A 19567-nucleotide genomic window follows, 5' to 3' on the forward strand; every position below is an offset into this window, starting at 1 on the left:
GCTGCACTTATTGAAGCAATACCATCAGCATTTAAGCAGTAATGTGACTGGGGAGCGTGGTTGATAGACTGCCTGTTCCCACCACTATTAATTTGGAGGCGGTCATGAGCTCCATACATATGTGCTCAAAGCTCAAGAATGGCGTTGTACCTAACAACTCCTGTACAATCCCTAGGGGGAAGAACTTGCTCCCGAAATAACGGAGGAGCTCAACGGCGCTCTCCGTTTTTAATGGCGAATCGTGAACTTTCTCCTTTTGGCTCACCGGCGATTTGACAGCTGCGAATTAAAGGGCCATTGCACGTTACAATCAATCACTGAAAAATCACAAACTTGCTCATCCGCCCAGCTGGAAAGTAACTACTTACGCCTCCAAAAGGTACGCTTAAAAATACCAGGTCTAAACTAAGTTTTAAAAGCACACTTAGTTTTAATGACTGCCAAACAACTAAAAATTAAATTTTAAAAATGTGGAGTCTCATATTACTCCTTATTTTAATAGTTTATGGTCAGGAGGGCAAAAGGGGGACATGAGATTGCTTTGGCAGATAAAGCAAGGGAGAATCCAAAGAGCTTCTACAAATACATAAAGGGCAAAAGAGTAACTAGGGAGAGAGTAGGGCCTCTTAAGGATCAACAAGGTCATCTATGTGCGGAACCACAAGAGATGGGTGAGATCCTGAATGAATATTTCACATCGGTATTTACGGTTGAGAAAGGCATGGATGTTAGGGAACTTGGGGAAATAAATAGTGATGTCTTGAGGAGTGTACATATTAGAGAGAGGGAGGTGCTGGAAGTCTTAACGCGCATCAAGGTAGATAAATCTCCGGGACCTGATGAAATGTATCCCAGGACGTTATGGGAGGTTAGGGAGGAAATTGCGGGTCCCCTAGCAGAGATATTTGAATCATCCACCGCTACAGGTGAGGTGCCTGAAGATTGGAGGGTAGCAAATGTTGTGCCTTTGTTTAAGAAGGGCGGCAGGGAAAAGCCTGGGAACTACAGATCGGTGAGCCTGACATCTGTAGTGGGTAAGTTGTTAGAGGGTATTCTGAGGGACAGGATCTACAGGCATTTGGAGAGGCAGGGACTGATTAGGAACAGTCAGCATGGTTTTGTGAGAGGAAAATCATGTCTCACGAATTTGATTGAATTTTTTGAAGGGGTAACCAAGAAGATAGATGAGGGCTGTGCAGTAGACGTGGTCTACATGGACTTCAGCAAAGCCTTTGACAAGGTACCGCATGGTAGGTTGTTACATAAGGTTAAATCTCACGGGATCCAAGGTGAGGTAGCCAATTGGATACAAAATTGGCTTGACGACAGAAGACAGAGGGTGGTTGTAGAGAGTTGTTTTTCAAACTGGAGGCCTGTGTCCAGCGGTGTGCCTCAGGGATCGATGCTGGGTCCGCTGTTATTTGTTATTTATATTAATGATTTGGATGAGAATTTAGGAGGCATGGTTAGTAAGTTTGCAGATGACACCAAGATTGGTGGCATTGTGGACAGTGAAGAAGGTTATCTAGGATTGCAACGGGATCTTGATAAATTGGGCCAGTGGGCCGATGAATGGCAGATGGAGTTTAATTTAGATAAATGTGAGCATTTTGGTCGATCGAATCGGGCCAGGACCTACTCCGTTAATGGTAGGGCGTTGGGGAGAGTTATAGAACAAAGAGATCTAGGAGTACAGGTTCATAGCTCCTTGAAAGTGGAGTCACAGGTGGATAGGGTGGTGAAGAAGGCATTCGGCATGCTTGGTTTCATTGGTCAGAACATTGAATACAGGAGTTGGGATGTCTTGTTGAAGTTGTACAAGACATTAGTAAGGCCACACTTGGAATACTGTGTACAGTTCTGGTCACCCTACTATAGAAAGGATATTATTAAACTAGAAAGAGTGCAGAAAAGATTTACTAGGATGCTACCGGGACTTGATGGTTTGACTTATAGGGAGAGGTTAGATAGACTGGGACTTTTTTCCCTAGAGAGTGATCTTATAGAAGTCTATAAAATAATGAGGGGCATAGATAAGGTAGATAGTCAAAATCTTTTCCCAAAGGTAGGGGAGTCTATAACGAGGGGACATAGATTTAAGGTGAGAGGGGAGAGATACAAAAGGGTCCAGAGGGGCAATTTTTTCACTCAAAGGGTGGTGAGTGTCTGGAACGAGCTGCCAGAGGCAGTAGTAGAGGCGGGTACAATTTTGTCTTTTAAAAAGCATTTGGACAGTTACATGGGTAAGATGGGTATAGAGGGATATGGGCCAAGTGCAGGCAATTGGGACTAGCTTAGTGGTATAAACTGGGCGACATGGACATGTTGGGCCGAAGGGCCTGTTTCCATGTTGTAACTTCTATGATTCTATGATTAAAACATTTTAAAAATTAAATTAATTTTTAAAATACTTTTCTGTCTCTGTAATTTAATTCAATTATTTCTTTGGCTTTTCATTGTAAATTAAAAAAAATAATTTTTTTAATGACTTCCAGAATACTAACTTTAAATGAATGAAGTCTGCTTGCCTGCTTGTGGGCGTGACTTCTCTTCCTGACAGATTTTGTGGGCATGTCTTCTATTTTCACAGACTGACTGTTCCGTGTGCATCAACTTATGCTGCTCGGAGGCTGAGTTGATTGCGCACAATTTTTTAAAGGTTCAAAATCAACCAAGTCGATGCCACAGAGCCCGCAATAAAAACGTTTGTTAATTTAATTCGCAGGAGCTGCAGCGATCGTTGCCACATTGCTCTGCACAAGTTCTAGCCCAGTATGTTTTCAGCCTTGTTAAAAAGGGATGGGCAATAAATGCTGGCCATGCCAGCGACACCCACATCCCATGAACAAATAACAAAAAGGGATGACAGGACAGTCTGACGGGGCAGTGAGCTCTTTTCAATAAGTGGAACGGCTGTCAAGGAGCCACCTAAGTTGAAGTTTTAAAAAAAAAAGCAAAAATAAGATGGGCTCAGTTGTTCTGCAGCTGGTGTGAAGCAAGAACATTGCAAGACCATTAGGAAGCAGCCTCTCCTACGCTGGCACCAGCAGCGTCAGATTGCTGTTAGGCACCATGATGGAAATATTCTTGTGGGCCCAATGGCAGAATCAGAATCCACAAGAATAAACAGTATCTGAAACGTAAATCTCACACTGGTGCAGAAGCTACTGCTTTTCCGGGGTTAGAATTAAGTCGCAGTGATGGGGCAATGCACATTTACACAGACACAGATCTCTGTCATACCTCACCAGTGATTAGTGACAAGGTCAGCTTGTTAATATTCCAAATCTAAGGGATAACAGGCCCGTAACCCATGTAAACTACCATGATTGTGCATCTTAGGCCGTTGATTGCAACTCTACCTGATCTCATTTGGTATCTCTTCTTCCTCATATTTATGCTTTCCTTTCCTGTACAGTGTGAACCAGACAATAAGGAAGATTAACAGTAGCCCAACTATAACTCCAATAACAGCACCAGCAATGATCCTAGGATCTTTTGCGTCTGGAAATAAAAGAAAGTAAGCAAATTAATATTGACATCCCTCTCCAATTAAAGTAATTCAATTGAAAGTATTCATGTGCTTATTTTCAGTGGCACTGTTCCTGTAAAAAAAAACACTTTTGACGACATATATTTTCTACTAGCTTCTTGCATTCCTTAGAGTAAACTTATTTCTGTTCTGTGCCCATTACTGATGAACATAATTGTTACTTCAGAATTTCCATTTTGGCCACTCTGTCACACTTGACCTTTGGCCTTCATAATTAAGCAGGCCACACGCAGATGAAATGTAAATAACAAGCAGATTTTGGGCAGGCGGGAGACCAGGAGACGTCCAACTCCACCCCCCAACAATGTCATCAACTTGAGGCCTAGGCTATGTTAACACCTGGGCCTCATTTACATCCCGCCGGCCAGCTGCCCACCTGAAACGGGCATAAAGAAGCAGTTGGCTAGTGGCCAGCTGGCGAAGGTTGGGCAGCCTCCGAGCCGGTTCTCGGGTAAATTGTGAGGGGGAGTTTCGGCAGGGTCTTGCAAGCGGTTTGGTGCGGCACAGGTGCAGACTTTCCTTGTGGGATCCGGAGAGGCACTCCTGCTTCTCCTAGCCCCACAAAGGTAACTTTAAAACTTACCTTTTAAGGCCTGCGCTACTTCCCCGTCAGGCTTTACTGAGCGGGGCAGCCACGGCAGGTACTTCACTAGGAGGAGGGTAGAGAAAGAGACACTGGATCATTGCCACGGACCTCCTTGTGGTCAGTTACTGAGCAATGTCAGCAGATAAACAGGTCAACTGCCACAGTCTTGGCCAAGGTATAGTTCTTGGCACACAGCGATGTAAAAATGGGAAGAGGAACAAGCTGGATTTAAAAATAGATCACATGACACAAATGTCTTCATTCGCCCCATAAAACATTGTAAATGATTCTTCGCCAATATAAACCTGATTTTAGCTGTATTGCTGGCTGCACGCTGTTGAGTGCAATTCCCAAATTCTTTGATATTATTTATTCAGGTAGATAACTCACACAAAATTGTGACATCAACGAAGCAGCTTTCTTGCCCTGCCTCATTGATGGCACTGCACTGGTATAGTCCAGCGTTTTCATGGCTCAAGTTCCTCAGCAACAGCATTTCTGGAGTTTTTGAATCTGCAAAAGAAAGTACAGTTTAGTTATATGGTGAATTCTGCATGGGGCATTTGACAAGCCAACAATTCAAAGATTATCTCAAAGAGTAAGTTGCTGTACATGAAACCTTTATGATGTTTGCAACTTCTGAAAATTTCTATCACATTTTTGCTGAATGAATTCTGGAGTATTTTCTCATGTTATCAGCTATTTTCACTGAACCATGTTCCCCTCCAGAACTCTCTCTTTGTGAGTTTTTTTTCTTTTACGTACGTGACATTTTCTGACCAAGAAGGCAAACAGATGACCTCCTCCCAGGTCTAGGTCTAAGTCTAGGCCGTTTGGTGACTGGACACTAGGAAGTGCTTGAATGTATCCCGAGGTAAGATTCCTTCTGAGTTTCCATCTCTCCCTGTTGGAAAGCACTCAGCCTTCACTCTGTGCTTCCCTTGATGGCATAGCTGAGATCAGGAACTCCCCATAAGGGCAATTGTGACTATGTCCCCCCCCCCCCAATGTTGTATCCTGTACTGTGCAGTCTTTAGCTGTCTGCTGGTATTGAATGTTGCCTTTGTGTATGGAGTGGTCCAAGGAGGGAGAAAACATATGATTGGCTCTGAACCATATTGTTTGTGCTGCTCCCAGGTGTAAGTAATATTTGTGCTAAGGTGCCAAATATAACAACTCAATTATAACAATAGATAAACCATGTCTCTATTTTCAGTACATTGAAAAATCGCAGAGAATTCTAATCTTAATATTTTAAAATCATCCTCAACAAGGTAACATTTAAGAATAGTGAAATTATGAAGAATTAAGGGAACGTGACACCAGAGGGAGAGCACTCTCACCCGCAGTGCTGTAACATATCTGGTTATTTCAGCTACTGTACTGTTGCTCACGTACAATTTTTTCTAAACAAGAAGCAAAAAATTGCAGATGTTGGAAATCTGAAACAAAAAAAAGAAAGTGCTGAAAACACTCAGCAGGTCAGTCAGCATCTGTGGAGGGAACAGATGAGTTAACGTTTCAGCTGCGGATTCTTCATGAGAACTGGGAGATACCATGGGCTTTTCTTTTTACTTCACTTGTAATATCTTCGAGTTCTGACGAACGGTCCACACCTGAAACATTGGGGGTAATATTAACCCCCACCCCCCCGGAGGGGAGGGACAATATCGGTGGGGGGGGGGGGTTAAATTGTTAAAAATGGAAAACACGATCCCAACGTACCTACTTCCAGTTCAACGGGGGCAGGATGGGAATCGGCCGAGTAACCTGCTTTCGAGAGGCGGGTCAGTAATTGTAATATGTTAATGAGGTTACGTGCCTCAGATTGTGTCAGCCATTTGGAATTAATGCCTCCAGCACTGGTTTCCCGGGGCTCAGGAAACCCGGCAGCTTAAAGAGAGGCGAGAGCTGCCAGATCCAACAGGTAATTGCTTTTACAGCACTGCTTGTGGGCCAGGGGGAGCAGGAGTGCTTTCCACCTGGGCCCCCCTCCACCCGGGCGATCTCATCCCTCCCTCCCCTCCAGTCTCTGGCTGCTGCCTTCTACCGCTGGCTTTCTCATCTGGCAGCGGCCGGCCTCACAATCTGGCTAGTTGCTGGGTGTGAAACGGAGTAAAAACATTCTAATGAGGACCTTCCGTTAAATTCAGCAGGACCTCCGCCTTCCCGGTATTTCTGGGCCACTCCCTCCCCGCCCCCCCATAAATATCGGGGCCATTAACTCATCTGTCCTCATGACAGATGCACGCTGACCTGTTGAATGTTTCAAGTATTTTCTATTTTTGGTGCAATTTTCTTTAGCCTTGCAAATCTGATTTGAAATCCCTTGTCCTATCCAGAAATGAGTATAAGCATAGCATCCTGTGAGTTAGCCTTTCATTTGGAAAGCAAATCCTACATGGGTATGGAACACAATCCATGTTAACTGCAAAAGTTAATTCACCAACCTATGCGTGATCTGGGATGAAATTTGGCCTGGTGTCCTTCTGTATCCAAAAGATGATCCCATCTATACAGGATGGGGTTGGTGCCTTTCTCTGATTTACACTGAAGTTTGATATCATTTCCTTGTAGTAACTGCCCTTTGATCCAGCACTTGGGCTTAGAAGGTCTGACTGAAGTGGAAGAGAGGTATTTTGATTGAGGTCATACGTTTTAATCGGTATAATGCATTTTATAACTGGCATCATTAATTCCCTCCATTACAGCTAGTTACAATGCATATTAGGTAAAGGATGGGAATTCAGAATATATTAGTACTGTAGAGGCATGTCTGTGCACTGCCTGGTTCGTGCAACAGTCAATAAATTCCTATTTGAAAATCGTGTGCCTTCCAAGCAGGTATAAGCTGTATATCCCACAGGAGCAGAAATGATATTTGACAGCAAAAGAGCATTAAATGATAAAGAAACTGAATTTGAAAGCACAATAAATTATTTCAGGATGTGCCACTGTTTCTGACACCACTATTCCTTAATGCCTCACTTAGCATGGCACATATACACAAGGCAGACTACCATGAGAACAATATTAAACACCTATTGCCCTTTCCTCATATCCTTTTAATTTTGTTCTTTCATAGAATCATAGAAATTTACAGCACAGAAGGAGGCCATTCGGCCCATCATGTCTATGCCGGCCGAAAAAGAGCTATTCAGCCTAATCCCACTTTCCAGCTCTTGGTCCATAGCCTTGTAGGTTACAGCACTTCAAGTGCACATCCAAGTACTTTTTAAATGCGTTGAGGGTTTCTACCTCTAACATCCTTTCATGCAGTGAGTTCTAGACCCCCCACCACCCTCTGGGTGAAAACATTTCTCCTCAGCTCCCCTATAATCCTTCTACCAATTACTTTAAATCTATGCCCCCTGGTTATTGAACTCTCTGCTAAGGGAAATAGGTCCTTCCTATCCAGGCCCCTCATAATTTTATACACCTCAATTAAATCTCCCCTCAGCCTTCTCTGTTCCAAAGAAAACAACCCCAGCCTATCCAATCATTCTCGTAGCTAAAATTCTCCAGTCCTGGCAACATCCTCGTAAATCTCCTCTGTACCCTCTCTTGTGCAATCACATCTTGCCTGTAATGTGGTGACCAAAACTGTGTGCAGTACTCCAGCTGTGGCCTAACTAGTGTTTTATACAGTTCTAGCATAACCTCCCTGCTCTATGCCTCGGTTAATAAAGGAAAGTATTCAGTATGCCTTTTTAACCACCTTATCTACCTGTCTTGCTACCTTCAGGAATTTGTGGACATGCACCACGCCTGCAGCCAGGGAGAATTGGAAAATGATGGTCAGAGCCTCCGCTATTTCCTCCCTTGCTTCTCTTAACATCCTGGGATACATTTCATCTGGGCCTGGCTATTTATCTATTTTCAAAGATGCTAAACCCCTTAATATTTCCTCTCTCACTATGTTTATCCCATCCAATATTTCACACTCCTCCTCCTTAACTACAATGTCTGCACATCCCGCTCTTTTGCGAAGACAGACGCAAAGTATTCATTAAAAACATCTTCCGCCTCCACATACAGGTTACCTTTTTGGTCTTTAATAGGCCCTACTCTTTCCTTAGTTATCCTCTTGCTTTTTATGTATTTATAAAATATCTTTGGGTTTTCCTTGATTTTACTTGCCAATAGATTTTCAAGCCCTCTCTTTGCTTTCCTAATTTCCTTTTTAATTTCACCCCTGCACTTTCTATACTCATCTAGGCTTTCTGCAGTATTGAGCTCTTGGTATCTGACATAAGCTTCCCTTTTTTGCCTTATCCTACCCTGTGTGCTCCTTGACATCCAGGGGGCTCTAGATTTGGGAGTCCCACCCTTTTTCTTTGTGGGAACATATTTGCGCTGAACCCTCACTATCTCCTCCTTGAATGCCTCCCACAGCTCTGACACTGATTTACCTTCAAGTAGCTGTTTCCAGTCCACCTTTGCTAAGTAAAATTGGCTTTTCCCCAATTGAGAACTTTCTAAAATATTTATTCGCTTTCTATATTAAGAGCTATTACAGATTCTGCTTCCACCACTGTTTCTGGTAGGGCATTCCATCTCCTAACAAACCCCTACATAAAGGAAATTCCCCGAACCTCTCCCCCTGTTCTTTGGGTGATTAACTCAAATTAATGCCCTCTGCTTACTGACTCACCTAACTGACCGACCTTGTCAAAACTTCTTATAATTTTGAATGCCTCTATTGAATTTCCTCTTAACCTCCTTTGTTCTAATGAAAAGGGCCCCAGTTTCTCTCGTCCCTCCTCGTAACTAAAGTCTCACGCCTGAGAGAAGATTGGAAAAAAATACTTTTTTGCAATAATTATTCCATGTAGTTTTTCTGAAAATACAGCAGGTGGCACTGCAAGTAAATGTACTGTTTGTTGTGCAAACACATTCTGCACAACCAGAGACTGCCAGCACTCGACTTCCCCTTAAAGAAATCAAATCCATGACTCGACCAATAGGTGAAATCAGAATTGCAGTCACTCAGTTTTGAAGTTGTGACCTTGATTTTTGGTATGTTCCCTCCATAGTTGAGGAAAATCAGATTCTAATATATTTAAAGAAACAGCAATGTGATAATGACCAGATAATCTGTTTTTAGTGATGTTGGTTGAGGGATAAATATTGGACAGGACACCAGGGAGGACTCCTCTGCTCTTCTTTGACTAGTACTATGGGATCTTGTAGTCCACCCGAGAGGGCAGACAGACCTCAGTTTAATGTCTCATCCAAAAGACGTTAAGTAATAATGGGATAAAATTATGATTGTTAATATAACACAGTGACATATATGTAAACAAAATCTATAAACCAGCATCTAGCATACGTTTGTATGACATTTCACATGTCATCTGTCTCGCACACACAAAAAGGAAAGAAAGCCTGTCTGACTTACAAGGTGTAGCAGTTACACCTAGTGGCCTTAAACAAAGGAAGTTAGGTTGCACACAGCTACACTTTAGAGCAGAATAATACATGGTTCCTTACATGGTATAATGCTCCTGTCCTTATAAAACAGGACATCCTCTGACCTGCCATGGGAAATCACCCAATCTAATTAAAAGATACTTTCTTAGCTTATATTATGCCTATTAGATAGCAGAAGGTTCTGTAAAATGTTCCCCATATCCAGTCATTTTTAATCCAGTAACGAACAGTATGTGTGCTGGTGTCTCTCACTAATGATATATTCTGTCAGTGCCCAAGGTCTATTCAGATATACACTTCTATCAATAAATAGCATTTGATGATACATAAATATGAATCAAACATTAATTCACCTTTAAAATAATAGCAGATCTCCTATAGCATTGCTCATAGTGAGCTAGAGAATACCCTGTTTTATAACAACAGGGATGTTATCAACAAAATGTGACAGGGAAAGTGTAACAGGAAGTAAGTGTAATTGTTACAGGAAGCAAGCGTGACACTTACATGAAGTGTGCACTATATGCAAGACTTTTTATATAACTAGTCAATCTCCAGTGGCATACAAGAAGCCAAGACCAAGTGTGGTCTTTGAGTAAAGCGAAGCTGGAGTGGGGAGGTAATTGGACTAGGGCACAGACATGTAATTCAGACTCCATTCTAAAGTCACATATTCTGTCTTTATTTTTACATAATACTGTAATGTTACATTATTCTTTCTATTTAAGTATCAAATCTTGTGGCAGTTTGGGAAACAGTAGCAGAGTTGATTGAAGCATCGGAGTTTTTCTGCAGTACAGGCTGAGGAGTTGGAAAGACCCAATACTGAGGCGCCACAGTGCTGCCATTGGTGGAAGAGTGTAGTAACAGTGTGACAGGTTTACATAAGCAGTTTTCATTATATGTGTGAACATTGGAGTTTATAATGCGGAAAGTTGATGCAAAAGTGTAACAAAAACATGACAACAGGAAGTAAGGTTTTTAAGTCCGGAATGGCGTGCAGTGTAAGATTTTTTATTATAGGCATGTGCTCAAAAATATTTTGAAAAGTGAATTAATTCAAGACAGCTTACTGGGCTACCATGATTCAGATCAAAAAACATATTGATTAAGAAGGTTTGCCAGATCTTTGTCATGTATTTTGGACATTATTATTCCACCTTTTCAATACCAAGCCCACAAAAAGATTTATCTACTTTATAAAATATCTTCAATATTAAAATAAATACATTTCCAGACACTTACTCAAAACTACAAGATTAATAGCAGGCTTCCAGTCATACTGTCCTCCATTTTTCACTTTGCATGTGTACTGCCCAGAATCTGTTGACTGCAGGGAAGATATTTTAATGGAAGCATCTCCCATCAGGTAATCTGCTGCAAAGGAGATTCTTCCTTGCTGCTCTGCACTTACATTCTCATACACTGAGCCCAATGAATATGTGATCACCTGTGAATCAAACGGAATGGAATTAGATCAATCTCAAACAGCATCATTGCAGCTAATTTAAAAACTAAAGATGAGCCTCTGATGTTTGGGCTCAAGATTGGCGTTACAAGTTCCGCCTTAGATATTCTTTAGGGTACAGTGGTACTGGTCACATCAGTAAGCGGACCAAGTGTCTTATGTTTAGTCATGTGCCTGTAATTTTACAGGATGTAACTCTCTTGTGATCTGATCATGTCTTGGTTACATGCATTTCTCCAAGACGGTCTGAGAAATAGATCAGAACAAAGGATATGAAAAGCCTAGAATATTTAAGATTATATTAGATGATTAGCCATTCATAGGCTGCCAGTTACCAAGGATGTTGGTTGGTCAAGGTAATCTTTGGCATTGTTTGAATCTAAAGTCCTTAACTGTATGATAGCAGTCTAGATAAGTATGACTATCAGGGACACTACTGGACAGAATGACACTAATGGTTCTGCACTCAACAGACATTAGCACATTAAACCACCTCTTGTAACCTACAGACGCATATTGACACTTTCAGCATACCAGACCAGAATGTATGTTCTCTGCAGCTAAGTGACTCAGCCAACTGTACTTAATTTTAACCCTGTGCACTGAGATCAGCATGAAAGAATCCAATAATAATCCATAATAAACAAAAATGCTCTATTTCTGTCACATCTTTGTAAAGTTGTTCAAGCTTTCCTCCTTTTTTTCAAGGTGGTCCCTCACAGAGAGATCATGACTATGCGGAAACACAAAACCACAACTGAAAGACATAAATAAAATCATATTAAACAGAAAAAAAATGACAAAAATGGTAGGAAGAGTAAAAAAAAGACCCGGCAATGATTTGTGCTGAAAGAGAAAATAAACTCAACATATCAGTTTGAGCTCAGTTTTTGGTGTCATGCTTTTAAAACCTGCAGCCAATGGCAAACACATGGTTCTCTCATCATCGGTTGCCGTTAGTAATACAAACTCGCCAAATTCCTTTTTTCTGGGCAGCAGCAGAAATTCACTTTTTCAAGGTTCTTTTAAGAGCTGTTCATGAATTTGTTGGTACTGCTTCTGCCCAGGACCTGATGATGAACGGTGTCAAGTGAAAGTATGAATAGAGGAGGTGTGAAATTGGTATAATTCTGCTCTCCTGACACTGGCACTAAAATATAAAAAAGACCTTTGAAATGCAGCAAAAATAGAGCATTTGATACATTAAGATGCAAAAAGGCTTACTCAATGTCAAAAATTTCGTAAAAGCAGTGGGCCACCAGTTAAGAATGAACAAGAAAAGAAAGCAAATTTCTCAGCTATCAGGGACACTACTGGAGAGGTGCTGATATTGGTGAAAGAAGAAAAAAGAGTAAGTTAATCTCATAATGAAGCCGTATTAGTCAGACACTCGGAAAGAAAGGTCACCTGAGCTCTAGAAAACTTAACATCTTCAAGGGAAGTGCCTCCAAGTATTTATCCTGAAGTAGATGACTAGCAATATCCTACTGGATGAACAAAATGAATAAAAAACAGTTCAGTTTCTGAAAAGGTTCCCTTTGTACTTGCAATTTCTGCCCTATAATGCCATCAGTGCAAAACATCATATTCATTAGCATAGGCTGTGTAACTCATTCCCGCTGGTTGGTGTTGCAAATTTAAATCATTTCATTTAACATCTGGTTGAGTGTCTTAACTGTCTGCTATCAGTAAGTTAAAATGCTGTGGATCAGAATATGCAGAGTTCACAGCTGGCTGTACTGACTGCAGCATAGTTATCTAAAATGCCTTAATGCTCCACACTCTGAAAATTGACCTGTGATGTCTGTTCAGACATTGAGCAATATCCCTAAAATGAATCATAAAATGAGTGGGTTTTGCATGTAGTCATAGCAGTGATCACTGCTGATGGATGGATGGAGGGCTACAAGGAATTTTATGTTGCTCATACTATCATTTCCTCACCACTATTACTGAATCAAGGGGCAAAAAGTGCATTGCTCAGAAAATTTTTGATGCTACAATGAGGTCCTTTCAAAAAAGAATGTGATAACCTCTCAATTAACCAAAATAGCTTTTCTCTTTTTGACGAAAACAAGTTATGTTGTGGGATAATTGCATGGAAACACTTAGGGCCTGATTTTAGCAGGCCTGCGGGTTTCCTGCGGGTTGGGTTTCGGGTGCGTGGCCTCCGCGCCCGTTGAAATTAGTGGGTTGCCCGCGCGATCGTAGCAGGCAACACACTAATAGGAATCAATTACCTGCTCCTCCGGGCTCCGCGCTGCTGGTCTGCGCGTCGGGCGGGCTGCGCATGCGCAGTACGATCTGTCAGCTGGAGGCTCTCTAGTTAAAGGGGCAGTCCTCCACTGACAGATGCTGCAACCAATGGAACAAATTACAGCATGGAGCAGCCCAGGGGGAAGGCTGCTCCCAGTTTAATGATGCCTCATCACAGGTATCATCAGATGGGGTGCGGAGGAGGGGGAGGAAAGAGATCTTCCACCCGGCGGGTGGGAGGAAGCGGCCTGCCTCTACCACCAAGAAGGCCTGGCTCGAGGTGGCAGAGGGGGTCACCTGCGCCACCAACGTATCGCCCACCTGCATACAGTGCAGGAGGCGCTGCAATGACCGCAGTAGGTCAGCCACAGTGAGAACACAAAGTCTTTCCCCTACACTCCGTCTGCCACAACACTGCCCCGACCCCACATCTCCTTCGGCACCGCCAACACTACTCTGTCACATCACCCTTCATACCCACTCAAACCCCATCCTCATCTTACCTCCACCTACTCGACTCGCCAGTACTCATCCTGCCACTAACACGCAACCCAATCCTCATACAATCTCATGGCTCTATCCCATACTCACCCTCTCGTGCATCTCCCTCATGGCCAGCCTCACTCAACCTGCCACCACCTGTGCTGCAGCCACAGGGCATGCATCACATATGTGCAGTAGGCAGCGGAAGGGAAACTTGTCGTGAGCATGAAGGGGGTGCACAAAGGTGTCGGAGGGTTTGCCATGGGTGTTACCTATATTGAATTTCAGAGCAACAAACATCACACATTATATTGGCACCACCACTGCCATGTCTCCGCGAATCCTGTCTGTTGTGTCCAATAATGCCCGCTCCTGGGTATCACTATGAGGACCCACCACTGATGCCACCCATCGTGTTACTGCAGAGTAGGTGCAGGTGTATTTGCAGGGCTCTTCCGCGCAGATGACTGAGAGACATCGGCGGTGTACCCGGCTGCACCCTGGAAGGATGCGGAGGAGAAGTTGTGGAGGGCAGTGGTGACTTTGACAGCGACAGGTAAGCAGTTGGTGCTGGGGTCAGCCAGGAGCAGCTCGGCATGAAAGAGCCTGCAGATCTCCACGACTACATGTCGAGCGAATCTGCGCCTCTGTGTGCACTGCTGCTCGGAGAGGTCCGGGGAGCTGCGCCTCGGTCTGTGGACCCTGTGGCGAGGGTAGTGCCCTCTGCGATGCATCTCTCTCTGCGGTAGCCCTCCCTCCTGCTGTGCAGGTGGGCGTGCAACAACACCGTGTTGGGGGGCTCCACGTCTCTGCGGCGGACGGCGTGGACTGCGAGGCTGCTGGGGCTGGTCATGCTGTTCGTCCTCCGAGGGTGTCCACGCACCACCCATCTGGCAGGTGTTGGTCTGAGGGGTTGTGCAGGGTAGGTGGGTGGTTCCTCGGACTGGGGCTGCGGTTTCGTGTCGGTCTGTCCTCTGGCTTGGCGGGGGGTGGTGGGGGGCAGGGGTTGCCCTATGTGACGCGGTGGCCTCCTGCGTGGGTGAGGGCTCTCCCCCGTGGAGTGCACCTTGGCACCTGCCACAGGCTGCTGGCTGCAACACGCCTGGTTGGAGGGAGACTGTTTCCCCCAGTGTGTGAAACACTCTGCGATGAAGGTGAAATCCCACACTTCCTCTTTTGACAGCTGATTCAGCTCATTAAATGACCTCAACAAGCAAGGTAAGTACACTCAAGTGGAACCCCGCTGGCTTTAATTGCCTGCAGGATTCGCACCAGCCGGGGCCACGCACGCAGCCCCGCACGTCATCGGGGAACCCGGAAGTGGTCGGGATCGCGGCGCGATCCGGTCACGTGACCGGATATCGGGATTTTCGGGGGCCCCCCGCTGGAAACCCGCAGGAAACCCGACCCTAAAATCGAGCCCTTAGTGTGTTGGTATGAAGTTTCCTTCCTCCGCTAGTTAATGGAGACGTTAGGGTGAACCAATTCACATGCCCCATATCCCAAGGCATAATTGCAAGGCCAAAGAACTGTGTTGTTAAATTGAAACAGTGCCACTAACCTTCATCACTTACTCAAAGGATATTAAGGCTAGCCCTACCTGCATAGGATATCTGAAAGTCTTGATATAAGAAACACATTGGGCTGGAATTTTGCCCTTAAAAATAACGACGAGCCTAACGGCACTCTCCGTTATTTCAGTGCAAATGATAGAGCAACTTCTGGCGACCGCACATGCGCAGTTAAACGCAGAGTTCCTCGACCAGATGCCCTGCTCTTCCAGAGCTTTGCGGGAAGGACAACTCGCCGGCTGACTCAATGTTGAAATTATTGCAACAGCGCTAAGTTTCTCTCCCGCCTTGATGGAAGCGAAGTAACCTTTTCGTATTCTCTTTTGTCATCCTCTCCTTTGTTGTCTATGTACTTAGTGTACGCCTTTTTCTTTAGTTTCAATTTTGCCCTTATTTCTTTATTCATCCATGGTGTGTCATTACTGGCTAGTTTGTTCTTGCTTTTTAGTGGGATATATTTCTCCTGGACTCTATTGATCACCGTTTTAAACATTTCCCTACAAATAAATCAACAGTTGCATCTCTCAAGCTGTGTTTATATGGATTTACTAATTGAACAAGCAGGGTGAACAAAACGGTTGGGTTTAACAGAATTTAAAGATACGCTAATGCTTTGTTTAGAACCACGGAACCTTAATACAGGCTCAGCTATAAAGTGCTCAGCCTTGAACTGAGTAGGGTTTATGTTCTTAGCTTTCATCAGGGGACCTCCACGGCCATTTGTTTATTTTTCCACTCTTTTGTGTTTCTATTTTATTGCCGCGCAATGCCTGATTTTCAACTGGACAGATTGTGGGCTGGGCAATTTTTGACACCAATGCAGAATAACATAGCAACTGGAATAATCACTGTCAGCTCTATATTTACTTCATGGGTGTTTTTGCCAGTATTCTGGAAAGAAATAAAGGGAAGTGAAAGAAATAACTCATCACCACATGAAAATGTTTGGTGACTGTTCAGCAGATTCTAAAACTATGGACCATTGTAAAAGGAGTTGAATCTTTCGAATACTTTGAGTTAATGGTTTTTTTTGAAAAGACTGTAATTTATAATGAATGTACTGCTGGCACTCACTTCACTATTTTACAAAAGCAGTTCCCCAAATAATCTTTGGTTAATTTGCAGAGAGGTTAAATCGTTCAATGTTTGCATTTGAAACGTTTTTGCTTTAACAGGTGCAAATTAACATTTAAATGTTAATTATTCTTTTATCCTTTTATATGTTGAGCCGCATAATTCAATTTACGAAAAAATACCAATGTGCTAGGCTACCATTTACACAAGAATCTAAAAAGCACACAAGGTCAGGTCAGAATGCTGCCTTTTTAATTAATAAATAACTTAATTTACTAAAATAGCTTCAACAGCCAATGGAAGGAACTGCAGCTACGCTGATACAATTAGGCATCATTACAAAACTTAAATGATCTACTTATAGCAAATCATGGTGATTCATAAATATTACAAGCAGCAGGATAGAAGGACAGATTTCTGTAGTGAGTGAAAAGGGAAACAGACTAAAAAACAGGAGTAGAGCCAGCAAGTTGGTGGGACAAGGGGTTGAATAAAGTAGGAATAGCAAACAAAAAGCCTCTGGGTTCTGGCTCTGTGATAGGAACCCAGGAGAAAGAGTGGAGACCCACAACAATATAACAGCAACATCAACTTGCATGTTTCTAGCGCCTTTAACGTAGTAAAACAGTCCCAAGGCACTTCATAGGAGTGTAATCAGACAAAACTTGGCACCGAGCCAAAGAAGGAGATATTCGGGCAGGTGACCAAAAGCTTGGTCAAAAAGGTAGATTTTAAGGAGCGTCTTAAAGGAGGGGAGAGAGATGGAGAGGTTTAGGGAGGGAATTCCAGAGCTTGGGGCCTAGGCAGCTGAAGGCACAGCCGCCAATGTTGGGGCAAGAGGCCAGAAGTGGAGGAGCGCAGAGATCTCGGAGGGTTGTAGGGCTGGAGGAGGTTACAGAAATCTTTTTAATAAAGTAAGGCAAAGTGTCAGCATGGAAAACATTGGCTGCTTTCTACACAAGCAAACACAGTGAACATCTATACCTCACTGCATATTTATTGAAGTTTATACATTTTAAACATTTGTTTAAAAATCCTTCAAAACTTAAGCCAGTTCAGCCATAAATATGTGTTAAACAAAATTAGTTTTAGGTTACCTAGGTTCCTGTCACATAACACCACATGCCAATGATGTTTGTGAAAAGGGTTAAAAGATCATTATACATTCCCTGAGGTCACAAGAATGGACAGGATACTGGATGCTGGTCTATTCTGCAGAGTTTAGGGCTGAATTTCATCGACCTATTGCTCCTCTGGCTTTATTTTTAGGCACATGTCACTTTATATAAACTTTCAATTCGCATTTCACTTTTTCTAACTTCAGTACAAAAGTGGATGTGCATTTGAACGTTCAGGGATAGTCCTGTGGATAAAGACAAGCATGCGGATTGTGTACACTGACTTTATTGGATTGGAATTCATTTAAGGTCAAAAGTATCTGTTTTGAGAAATTATCTGTCATTGATCATTTATACTTAAAAAATTGAAAAAATAGCAGTTTACATCATTCACTGACTGCAAAAAAAGTCATATTGCAGTACTCCTGTTTAGCAAAGTGAATTCATATAAAGGCATCACTAACAAGTGCTTGTGCATGTAGAACCACTGGACCAACAAGTGAAGGCACAGTAGAGTCCTATTATTTCCACTTTCAGTTTGCAGCCAGTCAGAATAAGTGCTAATAAGCAACCGCTTGAAGTGACAACAGCATGTTGTTCTCTCACATAGTCACACATCTCCTTGTGGCCTATTTCTGGCAGCAATGCAGGGAAGTGCAGCAACTTACATCTGTGCGTCTGCTGGCAGTGCAGCTTCAGGAGGAGAGAATAGATCGATCCGTCCGAGAACTGTTGCATGCTGTTGGTCTCCAGAGCTGATCCATTCATGTGGAAGTTGTTTTATGCCCATGATACTACCTCATGGAAGTATGCTGTGAGTTCCTTCTGCTCTCGTCAGGCACTCTGTGACATCTATAAGTGTGAAGGCGTGTTTCTGCCCTAAGGGTTATTCAACCTCCTTTTACATTTATTCACAATGTTAAATAACTGGTTACTAACAAAGGAGAGTTCTGCTCGAAAAGTCAACCTGCCTTTTCTCTCTACTGATGCTAACTGATCAATGTATTTCTGCCTTCCAGCATTTGCATTTTTTTTGCTTTTTATTTGACTAATGAACCCACCTGCATATGAACAACCTAGCTGGAACAGCGGCAGAATTTGATCCTGTGTTCATTGAGGTGTGAGCTGAACACCACACAGCAGTTAATAAACTTTCTGTTCCTAAATTAGCATCAAATGTCTTAAATATAGAGAGGGAAACCATTAATATGCAAGTCAGATACTTTCTCTGAGAATCTTAATCATCGAATAGAATTGCACCCTAACCAATAGAAGCCAAATAAATACATGAGGAAGAAAGGAATAGAAGATTATGCTGATAGGGTTAGATGAAGAGGGGTGGGAGGAGGCTCGTGTGGAGCATAAACACCAACATGGACCAGTTGGGCCTAATGACCTGTTTCTCTGCTGTACATTCTATGTAATCTCACATTTACCTATTAATTACAACTTCTGATCTAAGTCTGAGATGAGTTTGATACATTAACTCTGGTCATGGCCAAATTTAATCTAGACCGAGCAGCTTATTTTACATGCCTATCATTTTGTGCAAAACAATTCAATGTGGGTAAAATAAGATTATGTGTTCAACTTATTTACTCGTATTGAATTGTTAACTGGGCTGTGACAGAAAGATATTCAAATGGGCTAATATTATCTGCAGGTTACAGACATCCTGTGGGATGTGGTGGGGGGGCCAGCACACTGGTGATCCCATGTCATTCATTCCCCCCAAAACAGTGAGTTCCAATTTTAGCCATGCTATTGGGGGCAAGATTGAGCAGAGTCTAGACTGCAAGCAATTCCCACATGAAAGGAGGGGAAAATGACAGGCCAGTCAACCCAAACTATTCAAGAGTACCTTTGTCAGAGGCCTAAAGATAGATCACTTTTCCAGTTCCTTTTCAAGGAAATGTGTGCAACTATCAAGCGTAGCATTCAGGGTGACAGAGCAATGTCTTTATAAAAATTCAGCTGTATCGAGGTGGTGTGGTGATACAGAATATTAATACATGAACACATTGT

At 42.9% G+C, this 19567-nt stretch overlaps 1 protein-coding gene across 1 annotated transcript in view; it reads right to left on the reverse strand.

The window, feature by feature from the left end:
* Positions 1 to 19567, reverse strand: part of LOC137301503 (CXADR-like membrane protein) — a 92121-nt gene that overhangs the window by 8171 nt on the left and 64383 nt on the right. The window contains exons 3-6 of the mRNA XM_067971028.1: positions 10818 to 11022; positions 6590 to 6757; positions 4530 to 4652; positions 3363 to 3504 (exon numbers count right to left, since the gene is read on the reverse strand). Of these exons, the coding sequence (XP_067827129.1) occupies positions 3363 to 3504; positions 4530 to 4652; positions 6590 to 6757; positions 10818 to 11022 (638 nt within the window). The remainder of the gene's footprint in view (positions 1 to 3362; positions 3505 to 4529; positions 4653 to 6589; positions 6758 to 10817; positions 11023 to 19567) is intronic.

Source organism: Heptranchias perlo, chromosome 33, assembly GCF_035084215.1.
Source record: "Heptranchias perlo isolate sHepPer1 chromosome 33, sHepPer1.hap1, whole genome shotgun sequence".
In the NCBI taxonomy this organism is placed as follows: domain Eukaryota; kingdom Metazoa; phylum Chordata; class Chondrichthyes; order Hexanchiformes; family Hexanchidae; genus Heptranchias; species Heptranchias perlo.